Here is a 27,577-nt window from a genome sequence, read left to right on the forward strand (position 1 = left end):
TAAACATGGAGCTGCATTTTACACAAAAGTTCTTAAAAATTGCCCCAAAAGCTAATTTTTATAAGTGGGATAACTTTTGAATTGAACATTTATAAGATTCCTTTTATTTTTAAGGAGCTCTAAAATCTACATCATAATCTAAGAAGTCTTAATTTTGAACTTAATTCACAGTGATCTTGCACACTTGACATTGAAGTGACCTAAGTAAGCTTAGTGTTTAATGTAGCATTACTGTGACTTTCCTTTAGAAACTCACTTTTAGCTGGGTGTGGTGGCTCAAGCCTGTAATCCCAGCACTTTGGGAGGCCGGGGCGGGTGGATCATGAGGTCAAGAGATCGAGACCATCCTGGTCAACATGGAGAAACCCCGTCTCTACTAAAAATACAAAACATTAGCTGAGCATGGTGGCGCATGCCTGTAATCCCAGCTACTCGGGATGCTGAGGCAGGATAATTGCTTGAACCCAGGAGATGGAGGTTGCGGTGAGCCGAGATCGCGCCATTGCATTCCAGCCTGGGTAACAAGAGTGAAACTCCGTCTCAAAAAAAAAAAAAGAAACTCACTCACTTTTATTTATCTCCAATCTACTTTCTTATTTTTATTTTTTTGGTAAATAGCATTTTTTACTTTTGAGACAGAGTCTCATTCTCCTGGGTTCAAACAATTCTCTTGCCTCAGCTTCCCCACTGAGTAGCTGGGATTACAGACGAGCACCACCATGCCTGGCTAATTTTTGTATTTTTAGTAGAGATGGGGTCTCACCATGTTGGCCAGGCTGGTCTTTAACTCCTGACCTCAAGTGATCTGTTCTCCTCGGCCTCCCAAAGTGCTGGGATTACAGGTGTGAGTCACTGCACCCGGCCCATCTATTTGTTTTATAAGATCTAATTTTCCTTTTAAAACCATGGTGAGGTGGCAGGTCTCAAAGATGGACCCCAAAGGACCACATTCATGCCCTCGTGTAGTCTTCTTCTGTATTAACTGCAAGCTGGCCTATGACTTTAACCAACAGAACTAGTTGGAAGTGATGCAAAGCCAAATCTACGACTAGCTTTTAAGAAGACTGGCAACTTCCATTTCCTTCTCTTGGGACAATTGTTTTTGGGAGCCCTGGGCTCATATGAGAGGAATCTCTGCAGTGTCCTGCTAAAGAGATCATGTGAAGATGCGCTGAGACTATATGAATAGGGAGCAAGGTCCAGCTATCTCAGTGTCCTAATGGGGACTCCAGATTACTCCAGGCCTAGTTGTCCAAAATGTAGTTCAATTTCAATGATGTGAAAGATTTCAAAAGGGAACAGCAGTAGAACCACCTATCTGAGCTCAGCGACCCACAGAAAAGTGAGACAATAAAATGGCTGTTGGTTAGTCCCGATGTTTTGAGGCACTTAGTTAGGCAGCAATAGTTTATAGCACACATAACAGGCTTGTTAACCATAAGACTCTAAAGATATCATTTCTTTTTACCACAGTGATTTGCTTTCCTCAAAGTAATTCATGTATCAGTTTGAAAGATTTTTGAGAGTAAAGGAAACTTTCAGTGCACTCAGTATCTAGGTTAATGAATAGCATCCTTATTCTCGATCAAAAAACTCATCAAAAAGTGGGATTCTCTCTGTCCTGGTCCTCACCAGTGCTCGTGGCTTCTTCTCATCTATCCCCAACTCATCTGAGTCAGAGCTGGAACTGTCCCAGAGGAGCCGTCCCTGGGTCTCTCGTTCATGAAGCCACGTTTCCATTTTGCCAGTTTTCCAGGGACAGTAGTCATTCACTGATTGATGTTTAAAAAATTGTGCATCCTGTGAATTTCCTACAAAAAAATTAAGTTTATTTAATTTAAATTTTCCCCAGCAACGATTTATTTATTTATTAAGTGTCTAGCTTAATATGCAATCTGCTTGGTGGTTTTTCACACTATACATACATAGTTTGGAAAATTATATATATATATAACTTGAGTTACATATATATGAATTCAATGGGTGTCTCTGTAAGCATGAAACGTTGTTTTAGTTATTTTTCAAAAGATTTAAATCTTCCAGAAGTCACAACAATATATCCAATATATTAACATTTTGCCACCATATTGCTTTTATCATATATATGCATCAAAAAATGTTTTTATATATATATATATATATATGCATGCTTTTCAACTGAACCATTTCACAATTAGTTACAGCCACCTCCCCCCTAAATATATCACTACAGATCTCATAAGACCAAGGGCATTTTCTCTACATAACTACAATACAATTATTACACTTAAGAAATTTAACGTTGATTTAATTTTCTAATATTTGGTCTATTTTCTAATATATGGTCTATATTCAAATATCCACGGCTGTTCACAATAATGCCCATTATAGCTGCTTTTTATTTGCTGTTTAAGTTTTATTTTTTAGGTCCAGGAGCCAATCTAGCATCAAACATTGGATTTTATTTTCTCATCTCTGTTTCCTTTAATTGAAAAGTACTCTTCTACCCTTTTCTTCTCTCTCTCTCACAATCTCTATACCCCATCACTGTTTCTCCTCTTTTGTCTCCTCTTCCGTCTTCATTGTCTTTTTCATTTTTCCTAATGCTGACATTTTAAAGAATCCAGGTCAATTATTTTGCAGAATGGTCCTAAATTTCAGCTTACCTTATTGTTTCCTTATGATTAAATTGAAGTTAAACATTTTGGGTAAGAATATCACACAGGTGGCTTTGCCTAGCGTTTTTTATTGAACATCTACTATGTGCTAGACACATAATGTGTACTTCCGACATGCACATCGACTCTGGCTTCATAGCAGAATCACCTGTGCAGGCTTTTAGAAACAGATGTCTAAACTGTACTCCAGACCCACAGTACTGGGAAGTTCACTGTGTCAGGCATTCTGTTTTACTTTATATTTTTTATTAAAAGAGACAATTTATTTTTAGTTTGGGATTTGATTTATGTGCATCTGTATTTACCTTAGCTTTTTATTTAAGCAGTGCCCAGCATTCTTTATAATGCACTCCAGAAAGCAACAGGAGCTCTGTTCAAGGAAAGCTGGCTTTTAAGAAAACAAAATCTTCCCAACCACTTTGGAGCTAGAACAATATTCCTAGGTCAAAGCCCACAGTTTCCCACTAAACTGGTTGAAATGACCATAACTTTTTAGATGTCTTCTTGATGATAATTGTTTATTAAATCTTTTGGCATAGTTTATGTAAGCCCTTGATATCTGAAGTTGTGTACTATTGCATAAGAAAATCAAGCATTTCTTTTTGCCCTGTGCTGTGCATCATATTTTAAAAAACTACTTTATTGAACTACGCTTGACATACAAAAGCTATACATATTTAATGCACACACCCTGATGAGTTGGAAGTAAGCATTTTAATGTGAGAATTCATGCCTTGTGATTTGTTGGGCCTCAGTGAGAGGCTACCAGCTTTTCCCCTTGAATATTATTATAGTGATTGTAGTGGCCTCTTTAGATAGCATTGGCAGATAGCCACGTTGATTTATTTATTTATGATTCAGCCCTGGTCACTCTCCTAAGCTACAAAGGATGTTTTGTAAAACTGGACACCTCCACTTTGATGTCTACTTGGCAATAATACAGCGTCACCTTCTCTCTCACAAAGCTGCTTCTGCTCCCAACTACCCTAATTCAGCAAATGGTACTGCCTTTACTCCATTATCTGCCTAATTCTTCAAGAGAAACCCAGGAATCCACCTGGCCTCCTTAGCGTCTCCATGCGCTTACATCTAACCTGCCACGGGATAATTCTGATCATGCTGTCTTCTAAAGGTCTCATATCTGGCTGCTTCTCTCCTTCCTCATCGTGACCCTGCTCTCCTGGTCCCAACCTCGTCTCCCACTTGCGCTTTTGCTGTGTCTTTATAATTGTTCTTCTTTTAGCCTCTTACTTTCCCCTCCCCCCCGTTCTCCACAGTCTAAATCGAGTGATATTTAAAAATATGAACCTGCTTATGTCATATCTTGCCTTATCAGTGGCTTCCCATTGATCTTCAGATAGAGTTTAAAATTATTCTCTGACATGGCTTACAAGACCCTGTGTGATTTGGCCCCGCCCATGTCTTCAGGACCATATCCAGTGACTCTCTGAATCTCTCATCCACCTGGAGTCCGTTGTGCTCCTTCCCACTGCAGGGCTTTTGCACATGCTGTGGTTAATTATCGTTATGAACATTCCAGCACCCACGGTCCTCACACATGCCTTCCTGCCCCCTTCATACAGCTACTTTGTATCTCAGTGTAAATGTCCCTTCCTCACGGAAACATTCCCTGACTCCACAGATACTAGGTCTACCTGTTATGCTCTTGTTAAACCTATCCCTGTTAAACATCTCTATACAAGCTCCACAAACCAGGAACCACATCTACCTGACTCATCACCTACCATACAATGAAACTACTACACAATGCCTGGCTCTTGGTATGTGCTAAATAAATACATGGTGAACAAATAGATGAATAAATGAACGAATAAACGACCAATCAGAGAATTTTGGGAGATGGGCAGTGTTGGTAACTAGGACATAGGAAAGGCCCCGTTCATTGGGGCTCTGGAGTGCAATCATCTCTGCTCTGCAAATAAGTCAAGAACTACCAGAGGCATCACTCAGACTGGGAACAGGAATTTTCTAGAACATCCAGCTATAGGCAGGAGCTCTGAAACAAAAGAGCGTGTTTGTTTGTGGTGGGATCTAATGAAATATTAATGATAGCCTGAGTCCCACAATACCCTCGATGTTATGAAAATTCAGGTCTAATGTATGAGACAAAATTCAAATATTTAGTTTCATCCTTGAAAATCAATCCCTTGTCACTCATTAAGGATTACATACATAGTTTTGTGTATATAGCATTAAAATTTGAGAGCAGTTGAGCTAGATTTCTTATAGCTTGTTACATTTTTATAAATCCTTGTTTACTTCTCTGTGGTTTATAGACTTTAAAAAATAAAAACACAGTCTTTAAAAACCTAAATGGGTTTCGGGTGAGCAGAGTAAAGGAAAGTGTATCCTACTCCAAAATTAATTTAGGAAGAGATGAAAGCAACAGATGTCAGTAGGAAAAATAGGAAGTGATGTAGGTAGTAAAAGAATCACATAAAGCAGGAAAACTGTTTGATGGTTGTGTATTTTATAATATGTGTTTCAGAAAAATGTATCACTACCATGTCAAACCCAGAATTTCACATTCAGAACTATATTAAAAAATAAAACAAAACAAGATTCTTTATAGAAAGACGGTGCAGGTGGCCAGATAAGACCAGAATTTTGAAGGTGACATTCAAATAATGGATTCAGAGTGACACATCCCCAAAGCATATGAGTGTTTTCACTAGAAAACATCAATTCTATCCTTCTTCAGTTTTGTCTTTATTCCCTTACATTTGTATGGCACTTTACTTTTTTTTTTTTTTTTTTTGAGACAGATTCTGTCTCTGTTGACCAGGCTGGAGTGCAGTGGCATAATCTCAGCTTACCACAACCTCCACCTCCCAGGTGCAAGTAATTCTCCTGCCTCAGCCTCCCCAGTAGTTGGGATTACAGGCAGGTGCCACTACTCCTGGCTAATTTTTTGTATTTTTTGTAGAGACAGGATTTCACCATGTTGGCCAGGCTGGCCTCGAACCTGACCTCAAGTGATCCACCCTCCTCAGCCTCCCAAAGTGCTGGGATTACAGGTATGAGTCACGGCCTGTAAAGTGTCCAGCCATATATTACATTTTACATGTGCTTTCATTCATGTTGATTTTTACATAAAACTTACATGATCTATAATACTTTATTCCCATTTTACAGATGTGGAAACTGAGGTTCATGGAGGTTAAATAACTAGAATTTAGCTATATTCTTTCTCTCTCAAGAATAAAATTATATAGAAAAAAATACAGTTAATATTTATTGAGCGGCTATCACGTGTTAGGAACTATTCTAGGAACAAGAAAAGGTCCCTGCCTTCGTGGAGCTTGCATTGAGTAGATGCACTACTGGGGCTCAGGGAAATGCTTTGAGGTCAGTTCCAGTTTTCTTCCCCCCTACGATGTTCCTTCATACCACAGCTTCAGCAAAGGGTAGGAGCCACATGAACACATTAAAACTCATAGACTTGCACACCAAGAAGGGTGAGGTTCGCTATGTGTTTGTTATATATAATTTGTGTCATATGACTGTGTATGTAATTTATTAGATGAATGCATGTAAAATACATGTAAAGCAAGGGTGATTTCATTTCAAAGATGCCATAGAAAGCAGCGACTGACTTTTATCTCACAAGAGAGCCACAACGCTCATTTCACCTTTCAACAGGGGAACAAGAACGGGCAAATATGACATTAAGTAAGAGGAGACTGCTGCAGAGAAATCTTAATGACCAGACGCTGATAGTAGAATGCTTATGTAAGTGTGTGATCTTAGCTACACTTCACTTGTAGGAGAAACTAAACTACTTTTAGAAGGCAGGGAAAGAAATCAAAGATGCTGTCTGGGAATAAGTAAAAAGGAATCACCGCTAGATTAAATGCCAAGCACAGAGGTGAAGACTGTCTGCTCAGGAGTCAGGTGCCCTGTCTCCAGAGTCCCAGAGCAGCTTCACCGTTCACTGGCTGCTATGACCTTGCACATGAGATTTGACCTCTCTGGACCCAGTCTCTTCATCTGTAGAAGAGAGGTGGTAATAATTTTCACCTTATAGAGTTAATATGAGGATTAAATGATGCATTTAAAATTCTTAGAAGCACTTTATAAAAACTAGCTGTATCCATTGTTATACAGATATCCTACACTTTACATGTACAGTGAAAACTGAAGCACAGAACAGAATGATATCCTTTGTAGGCATGGTAATTTCTCCATCATCAAACAAATTTCCAGTGATATTTGCCTTCTCTTTCTAACAACTTCAATAATAGGCAAGTGAGTTGATGCAGACATGTCATTCTGAGAGTCTAGTTAATTATGATATCATTATAATGGGAAGAGTTAAAATTCTCTATCTCATGCTAGCAAAATCCACATTTTCTAGGCTCATTTTGTCATGTGTATCTACACACACACACTCATATACACACACACACGAGTTGTTACAAAGAAAAAGGTTCCCATAAGATTGAAGTGTTGAAAGGGCTCTCAAGGGTTATCTAGTCTGTCTAAGTTTAGCTAATGTTCAAAATCACTTGAGGAACTCTTAAAAAGTAAAATTCTTTCCCTTCAACCTAGAGATTCATATTCAGTAAGATGAAGATGGAGACAGGACTGGGTGTTTCTTTTGTTTATTTGTTTGTTTTGAGATGAAGTCTTGCTCTGTCGCCCGGGCTGGAGTGCAGTGACATGATCTTGGCTCATTGCATCCTCTGCCTCCCAGGTTCAAGCGATTCTCTTGCCTCAGCTTCCCGAGTAGCTGGGATTACAGGCACCCGTCACCATGCCCGACTAATTTTTGTATTTTTAGTAGAGACGGGGTTTCACCGTGCTGGCCATACTGGTCTTGAACTCCTGACCTCGAGTGATCTGCCCGCCTTGGCCTCCCAAAGTGCTGGGATCACAGGTATGAGCCACTGTGACTGGCTCTAACACTGGGCGTTTTTGAGAAGCTCCTCAGGTCGTTCTGCTTACATCCGAGATTTTGTGCACTACTGATGCAGCCACGCCTTCCTGCCTGGCACTTGAATTGGTTCCTGCCTGAGGTACTCCACCTATCCTCCCTTCTCCACACTCTGTCACTTCCAGGAGAACATGAGCTCCAAAGTCTACCAGCTGCTTTAACTTTCCTTTCAGAAGTCTCAAAGTGCAGCCGTCTCTTGAAAATAAGGTCAAGCAGTCACAACCCCCACATTTGCAAACTTTTCCAAAGCTGTCCTTGACAGACTTCCTAGCCCTCGGTGTGCTGGTGGGGCTGTGTGAGTACAGGTCAAGAAGACCTGGCCTTGAATCCTGGCTCTATCACACTGGAGTGAACAGTAACTCCTACCTTCTAGGCTGTGTGAGAATTAAAAGAGAATGCATTAAAGGCAAACCACAGTACCTGGCTGATAGTAAGCACCCAATGAACCTTAGCTTGAACAAAATGAAGCAGCTTGAAGAAGCATCGGGAGAGCAGAGGAAAACTCCTTTCTCCATGTGCCAGTTTCTCCTTGGTCCCCTCCAGGTCTGAGACATCTTCCAAGGACTTTGCCAATGCTGGTCTTTCTTGGCCTGCTCTCAAGTGATGATTCTTAAGTGTCTAACTTTAGCTGAGGCTTTTTTTCTTGGTTGTTTTGCATATGTTTTTTAAGGTATTGTTTAAATGGTAAAAATTGTTTATGTGACTACAAAGCATATTTCTTTCTGAGACCTGGGAGTATATGTTAAACAGATGCCCCAAGTAGATTTTCAATTATTCAACCCTTTCTTATTTAAAATTAACATATTGATTAAGCATCTTGTTTCTCTGAGCAGGAGCAGTGTCTCTTTCAGCAGGCAATTTTGAATCTTAGAAGCTCAAGACCTCCAGAGATGTAGCCAGATTTTCTGTGGCTCTCTCAGTGGTCAGTCCATCCTGCTCATGTGGGGATGTGGCCCACAGCACAGCAATCTATGTGTGTGAACAATATTGGAAATTTCAACTGTGGGTTTGCCCTGGGGAACTACAAACAAGGGAAACTTAATGGGGCTCTAACTGGTGCGGCAATGTAGCGTAGAAGCTGTGGACAAGCCTGTCCATTAGAAAGCATAGAGCGATCTGAGAGTGTAGAACAATTTGGCCCAGCTGAAATGTGGGGGCTGGGTGTGAGAGCGGCAGAAGACAAAGCTAGAAAGGCTAGGTAGGTAATGACTAGATCCTGAAAGGTTTAGAGTCCCATGTTGAGTTTTTAATTTTATTTTTTTTGAGACAAGGGTCTTGCTATGTTGCCCAGGCTAGGTTTTGAAGTCTGGGCCTCAAGTGATCCTCTCACCTCAGCCTCTTGAGTAGCTGGGACTACAGGCATGAGTCACCACACTTAGCTCTGTGTTAAGGAGCGTAGATGTTGTCTTCAGGCTGACATAGAATCATGGAGGATTTTTGTTTTTCTAAGCAGGAGAGTGACATGGTCAGATTTGAATTTCATAAGATTACTCTGATATTAGTGCAGTGCTTCTAGAATTTTGGCGTGCATGAGAATTCTCTGGCAATCTTGATAAAATTCAGGCTCTCGTTCAGTAGGTCTGGGGTACAATCTCCAATTCTGCCTTTCTTAATAAACTCCCAGGTGGTGCTGATGCTGCTGGTCTGCGGTAATACTTTAATCATCGGGTAGAGTTAAGAATCACTTAAAGTTAAATGTTTCTTAAACTTTAAGGGCATCACAATCACCTGGAGGGGTGGTTAAACCCAGAATCAAAAACTTTTGCAGTTTTTGATTCAGTCACTCTGGCTGGGGCCCTAACAGGTTCCCAGGTGATGCTGATGCTGGTGATCTGGTGACCACATGGAGAGCTATTGAAGTGAAGGGTTGATTGATGGAGAGTAAGACCCAAGGGGAGGGGCCCAGTCAGGAGACTATGGCTGGAGTCCTGGTGTAACAGGACCAGGGCCAGATCTAAGGCAATACTACTGGGAGTGGAAGAGAAAGGGCAGATTTTATTGCTGGTTGACATCAGCAGGGCTTGGTGACTGACCAGCTGTAGGGAGATAGGGAAGACTGACATTGGAGGCCTTGTCCACTGAGCCAGTAGATCAGCAAGAAGAGGAAGCTTAGGGTGGGCAGTAATTGATTCTAGAAATTCTGAATGTGCCAAAGAGGGTTGACCTGCAGGGAAAATGGTGGAGTTGGGGAGAGAAGGGTCTGCATATGGTACGAACCCTGCTGAAGCAAATTTGCCCTGTGACTACAGGTAACGTATATCCACATGATTCATTCTGTTTAACCACAAGATGAGGCTATTTTGCCTTTTCTCCTTCTTGGGTTGAGGCAAGTCTTGAAATGATGCATGCAAAGCATATTAAACCGGTACAAAGGAAGAGACATTTAATTACCGAGCCTAAGCTTCTGTCTTTTCCTCCCAGCCATCCAAAATTACATGACAACATGCCCACTATATTCTGGGAAGTAAAAATCTCAGCAAGAACTCAAAGCTGTTTGCTGTCTTCTCACCAGGCCCCCTCCCTTGGTAGTTTATTTGATGAAGTTTTAAAAACACTTGAAATATTCTACTAAAAAAATGTACATGACTCACCCGGACCTCTGTTCAAGATTTCATCAGGCAACATGGTTAGAAGGTCATGGGCATCATTCCTTGGGGTGCTCCGAAGGATTTTCTTGGCTTTATGGTCCTTTGGACTTTGCTTATTAATTCTTGCCTCCCCATGAAGACTTTCCTTTAACTCCATTTGGGCCTGAAAATCATCAACCATAAATGATCATATTCTTCCCAAGCTACTTTCAGCAGAATAAATCGACAGATCAGCCACTTTGCAAGTTGTAGACATCTGCAGTCTTCTAACCAGAACATGGTTTTCCTTTTCCTATTAGAAGGTATAGGAACTTTCTTTATTCACAGGTTTATTAGGAGAAAGGTGAGTATGCCCAGTCTCAAAAAGGTATGGCTCAATTAGGATGAGGAGCCTTACAAAAATGTGTTTCTGCAGGCGAGCTGATATGACTGGAGTTGCAGAGAGTAGTGACTAAAGACTCATTTCCTAGAGGGAGGAGTTTGGAATATGACAGTTACAGGCATTACTGGTAAAGGGGTTTTGATAAAAAACGTTTTTCTCGTTAGGTAATTCTATGGTATGAATTATAGAGAGAGGCCTAGGTGTCAGAATGAAAAACTCACCCCCTTCCCCTTTCACTAAACCAAGAAAAATGATCTAGCCCCATTTTCCTATGTCCAGGATGTCATAGGAACTGTTCTTAAAACTGTTGTTAAAAATGGAGATTTGAGACATCCAGATACATCCTTGATAGGACTGAAAGCTTAGAAAAGACTCAACAAGGTTATTAGCAGAAGGAATCTTCCTGATTCTTGTCAGCTTTAGTAGTTGAACTTTCAATCTCAATGACTACATTTAAAATGCTAAGTAAAGACTGGCTATCTATGCTTGATATATTCATGTGTCAGGGCAGTGATTATGTGATGAACATTTGGTAAATATAACACTCTTTTCTCTTCTCATATTTACCTCTTGTCTTTTACGGATCATTTCCAGCATTTGCATCTTATGCAAATATTGTCTGTTCTGAGAAGTGTACATTGGAACCTGCATTTTCTTTTCCAGTACCTGCTATGAAAGGCAACACACTTGTTAGTATGGGGTAATTTGTTACTGACTCTGCAATTCATAAGCTTAGATCCTTTTTGAAACAGAGTGAGATCTTAATCAGTCATAACCCAGAGAGATATCTTGTGATGGCAAAAGCGGACCATTGTGTGTCCCTGACAAGTCCTTTCTGTCACTATCAATGAATGAAGTGGCTCTTTGATGTGTATACATGTAGTTTTTAAGGTTGCTATAGAGTTTTACATGCTTAAATGGGAATATATTTCCATATCTCATTTTTGATAAGATATCACTTCCCTTGTAAACAGAGGCTTATTGTTATCTCCCCAGAAATGTGTTCTGGCTTGAGGAAACCTTTCTTTTTCTCCCTGCCTCTTCTACCATTGACTAATTGGCTGGCTATAAAATGAGAGGGAATCCACTGAATGGTGAAATGGAATCTATTTCCATAGAGTGCATTTCCATATGCCAGCCTAAGCTTTGGAGAATATTGCAGTTTAGGGAGGATTTGAGGTTATTTGTGACTCTGCATGTCTCCCTGCCGGTGCATCATAAACTTCTTGGGACAGTGCAGATGGTTATTGAGGGCAGCCCGAGGTGAACATACCTTCATTTGTCATTTGCAGTCGCCAGGAAAGGTGATGTATTTGGTGATACCTTTTGTGTTGCCGTGTGGATAGTGACTGTCAGCTGATGTGAACTCAGGGAGGGGCCATCTCCCCAGATGCTCTCAGCATCACAAACATGGCCTTGAGGACCTGAGTGTACCTGGACTTCTTTACCAAATCAGCCAGCCACACAGCAGCACCTAACTAGCTCCAAAACAAATTAGAAGTGGAAAGTGTTGAAAATCTGCTTCTACCTCCCAGCTTTCATTTCTGTGTGAGGGGAGTTCTAGTCAACAGAGCATTACAAGTGCATAGCGGGGAAAAGATATACAGAAGACATTTCCCAGGATTACTTTTTGGTGAGGTTGTGGCAAATAAAGTAGAAATAACTTGCAGATAAGATTTCTCCTGCAAACCGAGAACAAAGAGCAAGTTTTAAACTGAGAGGAGGAATGAAAGGGAGGACTTATGCTGAATTTTTCACAGATTTGAAAACTTTCAGAATCAACAATTTCTAAGTAAAAGTCTTCTCTCATCCACAATGCCATTTTCAACACAAAGCAGGAAAGGGCACAGAATTCATGTAAGAGGTAAAAGCCACTGCCAGTTGGAGGCATGCATAGAAGAGAATAAATAGCTTTGAAAAGTTCTTACTCTGAATGACTTAACAGTTTGATTTGTCTTTGAACTTTTCTGTGCAGAGACTGCTTGAAAGGATCAGCGTGCTCCAGTGCCCCAATCCTGCGTCGCCCACCTTCAGTTCACCTCCCTGTTAGGTTACTGCTGCAGCTCACCTTTGCTTTGTACGTTGTCCTGGCTTCTCGCTGGCTCAGGAGTCTTCCCGAAGTAATTACTCGTGGCAAGTCAATGGGTTCAAGCTTCTAGAAGTTCAACGTTTAGAGCAGTCAGCATTCCTCATGCCATGAGATGATGAAACACAAAAGCCAGACATTAAACTATCTTAACACTTTGCAAAAGCAGCACTTATTTCTGAGAGCATACAGGAAAGGTGATTCCAACAGCATTACAGTTATATTGGTGCAAAAGGCTTTTCAACCTATCTGGGTTCTCTATTGTTCTAGTGTACTGTCTCCAGTGCCTTATTGATCTAAATGTTGGTCAGAGAGCTAGGAGACTAGGAATCCTCTTCCGTCTGCACTGAGGGACCATGTCCAAAGTTATCAAACCACCAGGATCTTAGAATATTAGCGATAAAAGAGGCACTAGGAAGTTATTTTATTTTACACATCCCTTAGGTACCCAGCTGAACTATTCCAGCCCTTAGGGAAGCAATCCGTTTTAAAGATCCCTAGAGAACCTTTTTGGTAGTGATTACTGGTGATTACAAGACACATTTAAAATGAAAGTGCAGTATGCTAACACATCTTAGAGCTGTCTTTTTCTAGGAGGGACTTGGCTTGATAGAGATCATGTTGGCGTTTCAGGGGGTCACTAGGACTGGGCAGCAATCCATGTCAATAGGTCTGCCTCCAGCCCTTATTGCCTTAGAAACTGAGTACTGAGAAGTGACCAAGCAGGTTTGGGAGACAAAGGCTGGTCTCCTTACATTGACATGCAATGGGGAGCGTGGAGTTGATCGGTTCCTTCAGTGACTGCTACATGCCAGACATGGGGATGCAATGATCAGCAAAAAAGGATGTGGCCCCTCAAGGAGCTTACAATCTATGCATAATAGATATTCTTTTGCTTGTGTGATTATTCAAGTGATAATTACAAACTGTGGTTAGTGCTTTGAAGAAAAAATCTGCAGGGCAGAGCCATGACACTACATAACTGAAGGACTCAAGCTGAAAAATGGGGTGTTAGGGGTTGAATTTTGCCTCCCCACAAAATTCGTATGTTGAAGCCCTAGCACTCCAGAATGTGAACTTATTTGCAAATTGGGTCATTGCAGATATAATTAAGATGAAGTCATACTGGAGTAGGGCAAGCCCCTAATTCAATATGACAGTGTCCTCCTAAAAAAGGGGAAGTTAGAACACAGACACACACAGGCAGGACACAATGTGAAGATGAAGGCAGATGTTGGAGTGAGGGTTCTTCAAACCAATGAATAATAGCGAAGAGTGCCAGAAAACTACCTAAAGCTAGGAGAGAGGCATGGAACAGATTCTCCCTCCCAGGCCTCAGTGAACCAACCCTAGGGACACCTTGATCTCAGCTTTCCAGCTTCCAGAGCTGGGAGGCAGTATGTTTGTGTTGTTTAAGCCACCCAGTTTGTGGTACTCTGTTACAGAAGGCTTAGCAAACTAAGGAAGGAGGGAAAGGGCTAGGGAGGCAATTCAAGAAAGTGCCCTAAGGTAGTATCTTTTCAGTAGAAATTGCAAGATTGAGAGTTTTTAGCAGACTAAGGTATGCTATAGCCCTGAAGTGAAGCGTGATCATGATCTGTTGAAGGAATGGAAAGAAGTTGGTTGGCTGCTGTTTAGAGTAAGTGAAACAGCAGCTTGGAATGAGCTGGGGAGGTGAGGCAGAAACCAGGTCATGTAGGGCCTGGCAGGCCATCAAGATGGTGGTCCCTTAAGAGCAATGGGAAGCCATTGGCATGTATTAAGCAAAGGAGTGACATGATTACATTTGCTTTTTTTTAAAAAAAGGTCACTCTGGCTGCAGTGTGGAAACCAGAAAGGAGTAATTATGAATGTGGGGAGATCAGTTCTGAGGACAAAGATGGTGGACTAGGGTTGAGGGAGGGAAATGAAATTGAGGAGCTCTACAAATATTTTAAGCTGACCAAACAAGATTCATTATGGTTAGTGAAGCGGAGTAGAGTCCTCAGTGCTAAGGAGGGAGGGTATCATTCACTGTAAAGGGCAATCCCGAGGAAGACCTAGTTTGGGTGGGATGTAGAAGGGAAATACAAATTTGATTTGCAGCAGATTGAGTTTGGGACACCTTAGAGACAGGCCAGTGCAGATGTTGAGTTATATAGGGAGCTTGAGAGGAGAGGTCTGTGCTGGAGATTTTGAGGGATAATCCCAGAGTGGAGTATGAGTGAAGCCAAGGTCATGGGCAAGGTCAGGAGTGAGAAGAGAAGAGCCAACAACTGCAGACTCCAGGAGTTCCAGTGGTGAGGCTGGTGGCCAGGGAGACTGGCAAATGATGGCTCAAGAAGGAGGAGGAATACCACGAGGACAGGATGCTGCAGCAGAGTATGATCCCCACTCCCACCGTGGTCCAACGCTGAAGGCGCATGCTAATTTACTTTAAAATGGTTTTGTGTTGGTATGATTTGTTATATTACTAAGGGGCAGATTTGGAAGTCAACTTGGCTTTCAAGGTGACCAGGATAAAAAGAGAGAGTGGAACCAGGGAAGATAGATACTAGATATTCAGCACTGGTAAGAGGAAGAATGACTTGGGTCCCCCACTACTTCCCTGTAGAACCATTTCTATGTCCCTGGTCCTGGACTGGAGAGCACCCAGCAGTCCTTTCTGCTGGAGCAGCTCAAAGTACACCTGGTAAGGAAGAGAAGAAGAGCAAAGGATATGGAGACAGAGAAGAGAACAAGGGGAAGAGCTCATCTTTATGTTAGGCTTGTTCCAGGTAGTGATTTGCATTTGTGGTGGAAAGTGGTTTTTGGTTCCATTCTCACCTCAGAGTAGGAAGTGGGTCTTTTAACAGCTTAGCAAAGATGTAATGAGAGGTGATCAATCCTAGTAAGAGGAGTTTCTCTGTTCCCCTGGCTTTTAACTCTGCAGGACATGAAGAGGCAAAGCAAATGGGACCTGCTGGCACAAGAGGCAGCCGCTGGTCGAGTCAGAACACTGCAAGAAAAGGAGGAGAGGAAGGGAAGGGAGGCCAAAGGAGGGGGGGCCCCTCAAGGCACCTATGGGAGGAAGAATTAGCAATGACTGAAGGGGAATTTCTAGAAGTTGGGGAGAACAAGTGTTTGTGCCATCCTCTGGGCAGGGAAAGTGTTCAGGATTTGGTTCTTTTTCATTAGGCCTGTATGCCTTTGCAGCCATTACTGCACACCATGCCCAGGGTGATAAATATGTCATCTCATTCAATCCTCATGTGAACCCTGTGGATAATTATGATGAGTCTGCATTTCAGACAGGTTGCTGGCTTGTCTAAGGTTGCACAGCTAGAAAGTGGCATCTCCAGGATTCAAGCGCAAGTGTGTCCAGCTCCAAATCCAAAGCTCTTTTCTGCACGATATGTTCTCCAAAATGGTTTATCATCAGACTTTTCAGGGATTAAAAAAAGAAAAAGAAATTCCTGGCCCATTCACTAGAGATTGAGATTCAACAGGTCTGGGATATGTCCTGGAAATATGTATTTTCAAAATTCTCCCAGGGATTCTGATGATTTTTTTCTAGGTTGGGGGCCATTGACTTCCACATCGCCTCCAGTGAATAAAGGAATGACATCAAGGTAGACTACTGAGGATATTTTGTGGAATATTATTGAAAAATTGAGTCTGAAAAAGCCAAGAATTTTTAGCTTTAATAAACTCATTTATCCATAAGTTCATAGACCAAGTTTTTGCTTTGATAGTATAAATATGTAATTAATCACAGATCTCTTTCTTCTATTTTCAATCTTTCTATTTAAACACACAATTATTTTCTTTTATTATTATACTTTAAGTGCTGGGATACATGTGCAGAACGTGCAGGTTTGTTACATAGGTATACATGTGCCATAGTGGTTTGCTGCCCCCAACAACATCTACGTTATCAAGTCAGAACACTGCAGGAAAAGGGGAAGGAGAGGAAGGGGAAGGGAGGAGATTTTGAGCAATAATCCCAGAGTACAGCACGAGTGAAGCCAAGGTCATGGGTAAGGTCAGGAGTGATAGTATAAATATGTAGTTAATCACAGATCTACATTAGGTATTTCTACCTACATCATCTACGTTAGGTATTTTTTCTAATGCTATCCCTCCCCTAGACCTCCACCCCCGACAGGCCCTGGTGTGTGATGTTCCCCTCCCTGTGTCCATGTGTTTTCATTGTTCGACTCCCACTTATGAATGAGAACATGCAGTGTTTGGTTTTCTGTTCCTGTGTTAGTTTGGGGAGAATGATGGTTTCCAGCTTCATCTATGTCCCTGCAAAGGACATGAACTCATTCTTTTTTATGGCTGCATAGTATTCCATGGTGTATAAGTGCCATATTTTCTTTATCCAGCCTATCACTGATGAACATTTGGGTTGTTTCCAAGTCTTTGCTATTGTGAACAGTGCTGCAATAAACATACGTGTGCATTCGTCTTTATAGTAGAATAATTTATAATCCTTTGGGCATATACCCAGTAATGGGATTGCTGGGTCAAATGATATTTCTAGTTCTAGATCCTTGAGGAATTGCCACCCTGTCTTCCACAATGGTTGAACTAATTTACACTCCCACCAACAGTGTAAAAGCATTCCTATTTCTCCACATCCTGTTGGTTCCTAACTTTTTAATGATCACTGTTCTAACTGGCATGAGATGCTATCTCACTGTGGTTTTGATTTGCATTTCCCTAATGACCAGTGACAATGAGCTTTTTATCACATGTTCGTTGGCCTCATAAATGTCTTCTTTAGAGAAGTGTCTGTTCATATCCTTTGCCCTCTTTTTGATGGGGTTGTTTTTTTCTTGTAAATTTGTTTAAGTTCTTTGTAGATACTGGATATTAGACCTTTGTCAGATGGATAGATTGCAAAAATTTTCTCCCATTCTATAGGTTGCTTATTCACTAATGCTAGTTTCTTTTACTGTGCAGAAGCTCTTTAGTTTAATTAGATCCCATTTGTCAATTTTGGCTTTTGTTGCCATTGCTTTTGGTGTTTTAGTCATGACGTCTTTGCCCATGCCTATGTCCTGAATGGTATTGCCTATGTTTTCTCCTAGGATTTTTATGGTTTTAGGACTTACATTTAAGTCTTTAATCCATCTTCAGTTAACTTTGGTATAAAATGTAAGAAAGGGGTCCGGTGTCAGTTTTTTGCATGTGGCTAGCCAGTTTTCCCAACACTATTTATTAAATAGGAATCCTGTCCCCATTGCTTGTTTTACTCAGGCTTGTCAAAGATCAGATGGTTGTAGATGTGGGGTGTTATTTCTTTCTGTTCTGTTTCACTGGTCTATATATCTGTTTTGGTACCAGTACCATACTGTTTTGATTACTGTAGGCTTGTAGTATAGTTTGAAGTTAGGCAGTGTGATGCCTTCAGCTTTGTTCTTTTGGTTTAGGATTGTCTTGGCTATAAGGGCTCTTTTTTGGTTCGATGTGAAATTTGAAGTAGTTTTTTCTAATTCTGTGATGAAAGTCAATGTTAGCTTGATTGGAATAACATTGAATCTACAGATTACTTTGGGCAGTATGACCATTTTCACAATATTGATTCTTCCTGTCTATGAAAATGGAATGTTTTTTAATTTGTTTGTGTCCTCCTTTATTTTGTTGAGCAGTGGTTTGTAGTTCTCCTTGAAGAGGTAATTTACATCCCTTGTAGGTTGTATTCCTAGGTTTTTTATTCTCTTTGTGGCAGTTATGAATGGGAGTTCATTCATGATTTGGCTCTGTTTGTCTTTTATTGGTGTACAGGAATGCTTGTGATTTTTACATATTGTTTTTGTATCCTGAGACATTGCTGAAGTTGCTTGTCAGCTTAAGGAGATTTTGGGCTGAGATGGTGGGGTTTTCTAAATATACAATTATGTCATCTGCAAACAGAGACAATTTGACTTCCTCTCTTCCTATATGAATGCCCTTTATTTCTTTCTCTTGCCTGATTGCCCTGGCCAGAACTTCCAATACTATGTTGAATACGAGTGGTGAGAGAGGGCATCCTTGTCTTGTGCTGGTTTTCAAAGGGAATGCTTTTAGCTTTTGCCCAGTATGATTTTGGCTGTGGGTTAGTCATAAATAGCTCTTATTATTTTGAGATACATTGCATCAATAACTAGTTTATTGAGAGTTTTTACCATGAAGGGCTGTTGAATTTTATCAAAGGTCTTTTCTGCATCTATTGACATAATCATGTGGTTTTTGTCATTGATTTTGTTTATGTGATGGATTACATTTATTGATTTGCATATGTTGAATCAGCCTTGCATCCCAGGGATGAAGTTGACTTTATCATAGTGGATAAGCTTTTCAATATGCTGTTGAATTCGGTTTACCAGTATTTCATTGAGGATTTTGCATCAATGTTCATCAGGGATATTGACCTGAAATTTTCTTTTTTGTGTGTGTCTCTGCCAGGCTTTGGTATTGGGATGATGCTGGCCTCATAAAATGAGTTAGGAGGTGTCCTTCGTTTTTTTTTTGTTTGTTTGGAATAGTTTCAGAAGGAATGGTACCAGCTCCTCTTTGTGCCTCTGGTAGAATTTGGCTGTGAATTTGTCTGATCCTGGGCTTTTTTTTGTTGTTGGTAGGCTATTAATTATTGCCTTAATTCTAGAACATGTTATTGATCTATTCAGGGATTCTACTTCTTCCTGTTTTAGTCTTGGGAGGGTATATGTGTTTGGGAATTTATCCATTTATTTTAGATTTTCTAGTTTATTTGCATAGAGGTGTTTATAGTATTCTCTGATGGTAGTTTGTATTTCTGTGGGATCAGTGGTGATATCCCCTTTATCATTTTTTTTTATTGCATCTATTTGATTCTTCTCTCTTTTCCTCTTTATTAGTCTGGCTAGTGGTCTATCTATTTTGTTAATCTTTTCAAAAAATAAGCTCCTGGATTCACTGATTTTTTGAAGGGTGTTTTGTGTCTCTACCTCCTTCAGTTCTGCTCTGATCTTAGTTGTTTCTTGTCTTCTGCTAGCTTTTGAATTTGTTTGCTCTTGCTTCTCTAGTTTTCTTAATTGTGATATTAGGGTGTTGATTTTAGATCTTTTATGCTTTCTCTTGTGGGCATTTTAGTGCTATAAATTTCCCTCTAAATACTGCTTTAGCTGTGTCCCAAAGATTCTGGTATGTTGTGTCTTCATTCTCACTTTTTTCAAAGAATTTATTTATTTCTGCCTGAATTTCGTTATTTACCCTGTAGTCATTTAGGAGCTGGTGTTCAATTTCCATGTAGTTGTGTGGTTTTGGGTGAGTTTCGTAATCCTGAGTTCTAATTCTAACAAGGGTTAAGTGGTATATATCTTCAAGAACTCTCTCCAGGCTGAGTTTCTTCCTGGCCTTTGAAAAGAGCCTTAAGCAATCACACTATTCCTTCACAAAAGCCACTAGATGGCAGCAACTAACATTGCAACTGGGATTTCTTCATTAAATCATTTGGCACTCGATTTGAGCACTGTAGAAAAAATTGTTGGTGAAATTGGCTTCAGCTAAATAAGCCAGTCAGATGAAATTGCCTCAGAATTCTGGGTTTATATGCGTGCTCCTTTTCCCTGTCCAGGAAGTGAGATGTCTCACTTCATCATCTTCAAAGAGAACACAGTGAAAGGAACTATTGGAGAATCGGTTAGAATGACATCTTATTTTCATTTTATAATATAAATTATCACTTGTCTTAAGACTTCTGGATTATTTGACTTCTCAAACAAAACAAATGGTCAGCATAATCAATTGAAGCGTATTCTAGGAGATTTGGGAATCTGGTGAAGGGCCAACAAGAGTGCTGACATGAAAGTTGCAATGTCAATTGATTGGCCAGGGTGGGTCTTATAGGGACAGTGAGATTTGAACACATATTTTGAGATGAGGGAGTTATTCAAGGAGATCATTTGAGGACACACTACATGTGTGGGGAAAACACCTCCAACTTAAGCTAGACTTGAAATGGTTGGATAAGAAGGTGATCAGGCCAGAGCGGACAGCACAAATCAACTCTTCAATAAAAAGGTACATTTGATTTGGAGTTCCCTGGTGGACACTCTCAGAGCCTCTCAGCTCCAGGTTGGATAATGCTAGTTCATGACTTTCTCTTTATTTGAGGAGTAGATGTTTAGGAAGTAGAAGTTACCAAAAATATAACTCAAATAATTTAGCATACAATTAGATTTGGTTTAATAATTAAAAATACTTTGAGAATTTTCCTTGGCAGAAATTAGGCTATTAATTAGCATGTCATGAGGGCCCAGCATGTATTATTTTCTCAAAAACTCATTTGTGCTGGAAAATGTGCTGAGCTGCATTTGTGAAGATAATTATAGCTGATATCTTTGGGAGTGTCTGCCAAGTTTCTAGTGATTTCCCTTCTCTTTGGGAGCTGACTCCAGAATCTACAGGGGTGACTCCTCTGCCCATGTATCTACTGCATGAGCATATCCTCTGGACATAGCTCATTGGACCAGAGCTGGAATCATGAGCAAAGCTGAGCAAATATCCTTTCTTCTAGGAATCTGGAATTGGAGTCAAGAAGGCCAATCTATCCATTTGAGTGGAACTAAAAGATACAAGCTCAGGGTGGCCATATTTCATTGTCTGCCTGTGCCTGAGGAATAGAGAAAACTGATCATTGGAGAGAAAAATATGGCAAATGCACAGAGGAGAGCTTAGGGCAGACATTTAGAGAGCTCTGCATTTCAGGTTCCAAATCACAATTCTTCCCTGAAGTCTAAGTGTCTCCCACAACTTTGGATCAATAAAACATTTCATATCCTTCTAATTAATCACGTTAGTTATTTTTGCTAGTCAATGAGACTTCTAATACAGAGATGTTACAGTGATGCTACATACTTCTAATACAGTGATTATAGGTCTGCAGTAGCAGGAAATGCACTTTGAGTGTTTTTCTTTCCTTCTTCCAGCAAGGATGATGGGTCTCATTGTCATTCACTCACTCATTCATTTCACTCACAAACTTTTGTGGAGCTCTTATTAAGTATTAACGGCTGAAGACATAAGACTGAATAAGGCATAATCTTTGCAACCTAAGAATGGAAGAACATTTTTGCAATCCATCCATCTGACAAAGGTTTAATATCCAGAGTCTTCAAGGAACTTAAACAAATTTACGAGAAAAAAACCAAACAACTCCATGAAAAAGTGGGCAAAGGACATGAACACGTTTCAAAAGAAGACATATATGCAGTCAACAAACATGAAAAAAAAAGCTCAACACCACTGTTCGTTAGAGAAATGCAAATCAAAACCACAATGAGATATGATCTCATACCAATCAGAATGGCTATTATTAAAAAGTCAAAAAACAACAGATGCTGCTGAGGTTGTGGAGAAAAAGGAATGCTTTTACACTTTTGGTGGGAATGTAAATTAGTTCAACCATTGTGGAAGACAGTATGGTGATTTTTCAAAGGCAGACATGCCATTTGACCCAGCAATCTTGTTATTGATTATATACTGAAAGGAATATAAATCATTCTATTATAAATACACATTCATGTGTATGTTAATTTCAGCACTATTTACAACAGCAAAAACATGGAATCAATGTAAATGCCCATCAATGATAGACTGGATGAAGAAAATGTAGTACCTACACACCATGGAATTCTATGCAGCCATAAAAAGGAACAAGTTCATGTCCTTTGCAAGGACATGGATGGAGTTAGAAACCATTATCCTCAGCAAAACTAACTCAGGAACAGAAAACTAAACACTACATGTTCTCACTTATAAGTGGGAGCTGAACAATGAGAACACATGGACACAGGGAGGGGAACAACAGACACTGGGTCCTGTCAGGGTTGGTGGGGAGGGAGAGCATCAGGAAAAACAGCTAAGGGATGCTGCTTAATACTGAGGTGATGGGTTGATCTGTGCAGCAAACCACCATAGCACATGTTTACCCACGTAACCAACCTTCACATCCTACACATGTACACCTGAACTTAAAAGCTGAAGAGAAAAAAAGACATAGTTTTTGCATTGAAATAATTCATGTCTTGATTCTTTGTTTTTAAGATGGTTAGTTAGGGTGTGTGCATGTGGGGGGCAGAGGTGGCGCAGTGTTCAACTCTGAAATACCAAAGCTCTCTTTTTGACCTTGTTCGACTATTGAGAGAATCAAAACCTAACCTTCTTTGTTTAGAATTGATAGACATAAAAAGTACTTTGTGAACTTAAAGTACTAGACAAATATTTTTCACTAGAGTAATATCTTCTATTTGAACTAATCAGCTTAGAGGCTTCACAGAAACTGTTAAACACACTGCTTTGAAAGGAAGTATTTGATTTAGGAATAACATTTTAAAACTGTCCTGTTTACCTAGAGGATTTGTAAAAACTTGTAAATTAGATATTAATTTGTTATATTTCATTTTATTTTTCTTTATCTAAAGAATAATTTTGTAGTTTCTAATATTTGGGGAAAAGATACTCTTTTGGGACAAAATGATATAATCACTTCAAATAATGGTTGTGAGCTTCTGTAGAAGACAGGCAAATAAAAACCAACTGAGACGGAACTAATCCCCAACAAATGAACTCCGACACACCTGGGATTGGTTCAGGCATCTGGGTGAATTGTGTAGCAGGTGGGATTTGGCTTCAAGCGTCAGTGATAGATCCTGCTCACAAGAAAGCCCCAAATCTTCCTTCCAGTGATGCTCATTTTCAAGGACCACTTTAATCTATCCATTCCCTTTTTAGGTTGAGAGCTCTTAAAATATATAGCTATTTAGAGAGAACCCATTACATATTTATTAAGGTGAATGCATTTAAAGCTCTTGCTTTGCTTCCTTGGGATTCAGTGTCCCCAGTTTAAACAACCAGTTAACATCTAGAACAATAAAAGGTTAAAGATAGATGGGCTATAGGAATTACTTATGCTGATAGTTAAGAATACAGACTTTGGAGATCTGGTTGATATCTGGCCTCTGTGAGTCTTTGGGCTAGTGACCGAACTCTCTGACTAGCATGTATAAAACAGAGAGAATTCTTCCTTTTTCATAGGTGGCTAAGAAGATTAAAGGAATGACATAGATTAGATTGCCTAGCATAGTGTCTGACTTGTAGTGGGGTAATTAAATATTAGTAGCTGTTATTACTTATTACAAGTTATTTTCCCATAGTCACCCAACTAATGAGTGCTAGATTCAAGCTCCTTGAGTTCCATCACACCTATGTCCTTGCTACTAAACTTGCTTCTTTCAGTTGCCAGTCTCAAAAAGCGAAATCTTTGCTAAAGGAAATCTTAAAGTAGCATCATCTTTGCAATTGACAACATTTTCTTTAAGAACATTCTCATTAATAGCTTGGTAATTATCAATATCTCTCTTTGATGATTATAGTTTGAAAAGGGATGTTACCATTATATCCAAGAAATTCCTTATGAAGCCTTTTACATTCATCTTACTTGCAGTCTTTGGGGTGGATGCCTTTTAATAATACTTGTTTCTTTGTGTTCCAATGGGATGTCAAAATACACGTCTCTGGATGCTTGAAGGATTGGAGAAGAAGCAAGAATAAACCATTAAATATAATTTATGATTACACCAGGCAATCATTAGTTACTAGAGTTTGTCAACATGATTGTGTACCTTTTCAGTTATACATGTCTCCAGTGGGTTGAGTGTGGAGATGAAACACAGAAAGCAGGGAACCCACATTAGTGCAAATGACACTATTTTAGTGTAGATCCAGGATTTAATTTCTGCTCTCTTAACTTCCTACTCAGGTTCATATGTAGAGAAAGAGTTACAAAATTACCAGTATGTTGAGTGCAAATATTTTTCAAACAGAATTTGGCCTGCAAAACAGACATTTACGGACTTGTTTTAATTCCATAAAATCTCCTCCCCAAGAGCTGGGGAGAGATAGCAAGGGGAGAAATGCCAGATGTAGGTGATGGAGAGGAAGGCAGCAAATCACACTGCCACGTGTGTACCTATGCAACAATTTTGCATGTTCTTCACATGTACCCCAAAACCTAAAATGCAATAAAATAAATAAATGGGAAAAAAGAATCTCCTCCCCAAAATATAAGACATCAGAAAAAAAATGTAACTTTAAAAAATGAAAATAATCTTCTCAGATAAAATAGATGATAGATAGGTGATTACACAGAGATGAGAAAGAAATGGAGTGTGTGTAATCACAATTAAATAGTCCCTTTAACTAGGAAAGAAATTTCCACAGGTTGCTACTATCATGCAACATAGCAATATTCTTTCCTGATGAAACAAGCTGGCGATACAAAGTTAAGCCTCTATTAGGAAACAGAGAGGCTCAACGGATCCATTATGGATTTTATTTTCCAGCTTGATTATCCTGAGCTCTTGGGAGTGCTACCATGACCAATGCTGCATGAATGAAATTCTTGTCCTTCCCCTTTAACAATCTGGGCACAGTCTGATTTCTAGATTGTTTTGTAGACTATTTTACAGCCCCGCTTTGCATTTTAAATGGAAAAATCCCTGGGTAATTATGCATCTCTATCCCTAAGACATGTGAATGACCATTTTAGGAACTTTGTTCTCTCTAACTTTTAGTGGGATGGAAACTATGTCCTTATTTTCTTTTGAAAAGATGCCAGTATACTAAGCAGGACAGAAACAACAGCAAACATATTGGATTTAAAAATGTAAGTATTTTCAGCTATTTTTTTCAGAAGCCTTTCCTGCTACTTATTTTTTTTATGATTTTAGTGATATTATTTCATTATTTAATTAGATTCTCCTCAAATGGCATAGGCTACGTCAGGCATTTATTTTTACCCTTGATTACAAGTGAAAAAAAATTGATGAAGTAACTTGCCCAAGGTCATACGATTTGGCATTTGATGGAGCTGGGGTAAGAATACGGAAAATACTTATCAGAATCCTCATGATCTCCTTGTTATTTATATTTAATGTGATTTTGTCATTTCAAACATAAGCACATTTTCCAGTTGGGACTCTAAAGCACATGAATCAGCTTTCACCATTTATTCAGTTACCAAAATCTTTTTTTTTTTTTTTTTTTTTTGAGATAGAGTCTCTGTCACCAAAATCTTAAAATTCTGGAAGGGGGTTTGGATAAAAAAGGAATTCCTTAGTAGGAGCATTGCAGACTCTTATTACACATTCATGCTCCATTTTGAAAATCATGTCTAATCACCTATCCATCTATCTATCATTAAAAAAAATATTAAGAGGAAAATTCCCATCCATGGGCTTAAGAACTTGGAGAGTATAAAGAACATAAAAGTGGGTCATATAGAACCAACCAAAGGTTATCAATTCTGAAGACAGTAGCCATAAAAAATCATGCCAGGCAAGATTTACTAGGTACCAAAAGAAAAAGTGAGGCTTTCTGAACAAGGCATCCAATAAGGGAAACTTCTTTGTGTAAATGATCCAGAAGGTGAAGAAAGGGGAAACCAATATACACATATACCTATGTATATATTATAAACATACATTTCTCTTTCTAAGTGAGAATATCTGTTTAATTATCATTGTGGCCATCATAAAACATTTGACATGGCTTATAAAATATCCCAGGATAATTTATAGCCACTTCAGGCTCAGAGCTTCCAATCATAATGGGAAAGAATTCTGTTAGTTCTGCAGACGACCATGAAGAATGTGGGGTTGGGAAAGGGTGACTCATCCACTCCTCTGTACTACAATAAATCAGTTCTGTTTAGGATGGTTTCAAAATTCATGTTAGAATGACTTCACTCCTAAAGTGCTGCTTTCAAAACCACAAAGCCTGGTGCATTAAACTGTACTGGAGAGAATGATTTAAATTTAGAATCTAACTGAAACGTGATTGCTATCGTTTATCACATTAGTATCTATATAATTTTAATGGTCTGGCAAAGCTAGGTATAAACATTGAAAGCATTACAAACTGAGCTGAAACAAAATGATTTTTCCTTCTCATATAGAATAGTGAAAAGTCCTTTGTACAGTTTATACTCTCATTCTAATGACTCAGAATACTTTCAATTGACATTCAGTCTTCATTGAAAGATCTATTTGAGTTTTCAAAGATAGCTTAAATTCCTTTACATTTCAATAATTTAGGAACTTTCTGAGATCATGGAGACAGTCAGATAAATCTATTAATAATGCTCCCTGGTCCAGATACACACATCTCATGCTGGGGCTTATGTTTACCTGCAGAATATCTTCCATACCAGGTTTCTTGTAAAGGTGGCAGCTGCCCTTCCAAAGCTTTATTCCGGTCCTGCAGTCTTGCCAGTGAATATGAAGTCTTTTCTTCCAAATTCTGATTGCATGCAAAGTCCACAGGGCCAGCTGAGGGAGCCTTTACCTCTTTGTTTTGCAAAGGTGCTACTTTAATCACTCTAGGGTGAGCCTTAGAGTGACTCAGGCCCATTTCATGTGAAAGACATTCAGAGGAAAGCTGCAAGCGAAGTGGTTTTGGGGTCTTTAATATAGCTTGTTTTAATCAAGGCATTTCAGAAGTTTACCCTGGCTTTACGGAGCAGTCATTTCCTTCTAGCAGGCACCCTTCTAGCTCTGTTTCACTGCACACTAACCCTTCTGGCAACTTCCTGGGAGGCTGGTTTCCATGGAGACTTCCTTCAACTTTGCCACTTCAGACCCAAAGAATCCAGTTAAACATTGACTTGGTTATGCTACTTTCTGAAATACTCAGTGTTAGGAAAAGAAGCCACTATTGATTATTAAACAAATATCTAACACCAGGAAGGTTATTAACAGAGAGAGAGAGAGAGAGACAGAGAGAGAGAAAGAGAGAGATGTAGAGCAGAGGTTTAGAGAAGTCTAAAGTTGACCCTTTCATTGCAAATACCTTTGTAAAAAACTAACAGCTAAGAATAGCTAAGCCATCTTTGGAATTGAGAGGATGCATGCCAACGAC

The 27,577-nt window shown here is 39.6% G+C and overlaps 1 protein-coding gene across 3 annotated transcripts; it reads right to left on the reverse strand.

Annotated features, from left to right (window-relative positions):
* Nucleotides 1–1,556: 1,556 nt before the first annotated feature.
* On the reverse strand, nt 1,557–27,225 carry CCDC198 (coiled-coil domain containing 198). Of its 3 annotated transcripts, none has more exons than XM_032251176.1 (6): nt 26,848–27,225; nt 24,052–24,181; nt 12,653–12,739; nt 11,152–11,250; nt 10,206–10,365; nt 1,557–1,811 (listed from the first exon to the last, which is right to left on the reverse strand). In XM_032251176.1, the coding sequence occupies exons 2-6, from the start codon at nt 24,091–24,093 to the stop codon at nt 1,576–1,578; spliced, it is 624 nt and encodes a 207-aa protein (XP_032107067.1). In that variant the 5' UTR covers nt 24,094–24,181; nt 26,848–27,225; the 3' UTR covers nt 1,557–1,575. The 3 variants fall into 3 exon arrangements, with proteins under 3 accessions (XP_032107067.1, XP_032107066.1, XP_032107065.1); XM_032251175.1 differs by having other exon boundaries at nt 24,099–24,181; nt 26,848–27,209; XM_032251174.1 differs by having other exon boundaries at nt 11,152–11,253; nt 24,099–24,181; nt 26,848–27,209.
* Between the last annotated feature and the right edge of the window lie 352 nt (nt 27,226–27,577).

The sequence above is a fragment of the Sapajus apella genome, unplaced genomic scaffold (genome assembly GCF_009761245.1).
Source record: "Sapajus apella isolate SASKATOON/1434 unplaced genomic scaffold, GSC_monkey_1.0 scaffold74, whole genome shotgun sequence".
Lineage (NCBI taxonomy): Eukaryota > Metazoa > Chordata > Mammalia > Primates > Cebidae > Sapajus > Sapajus apella.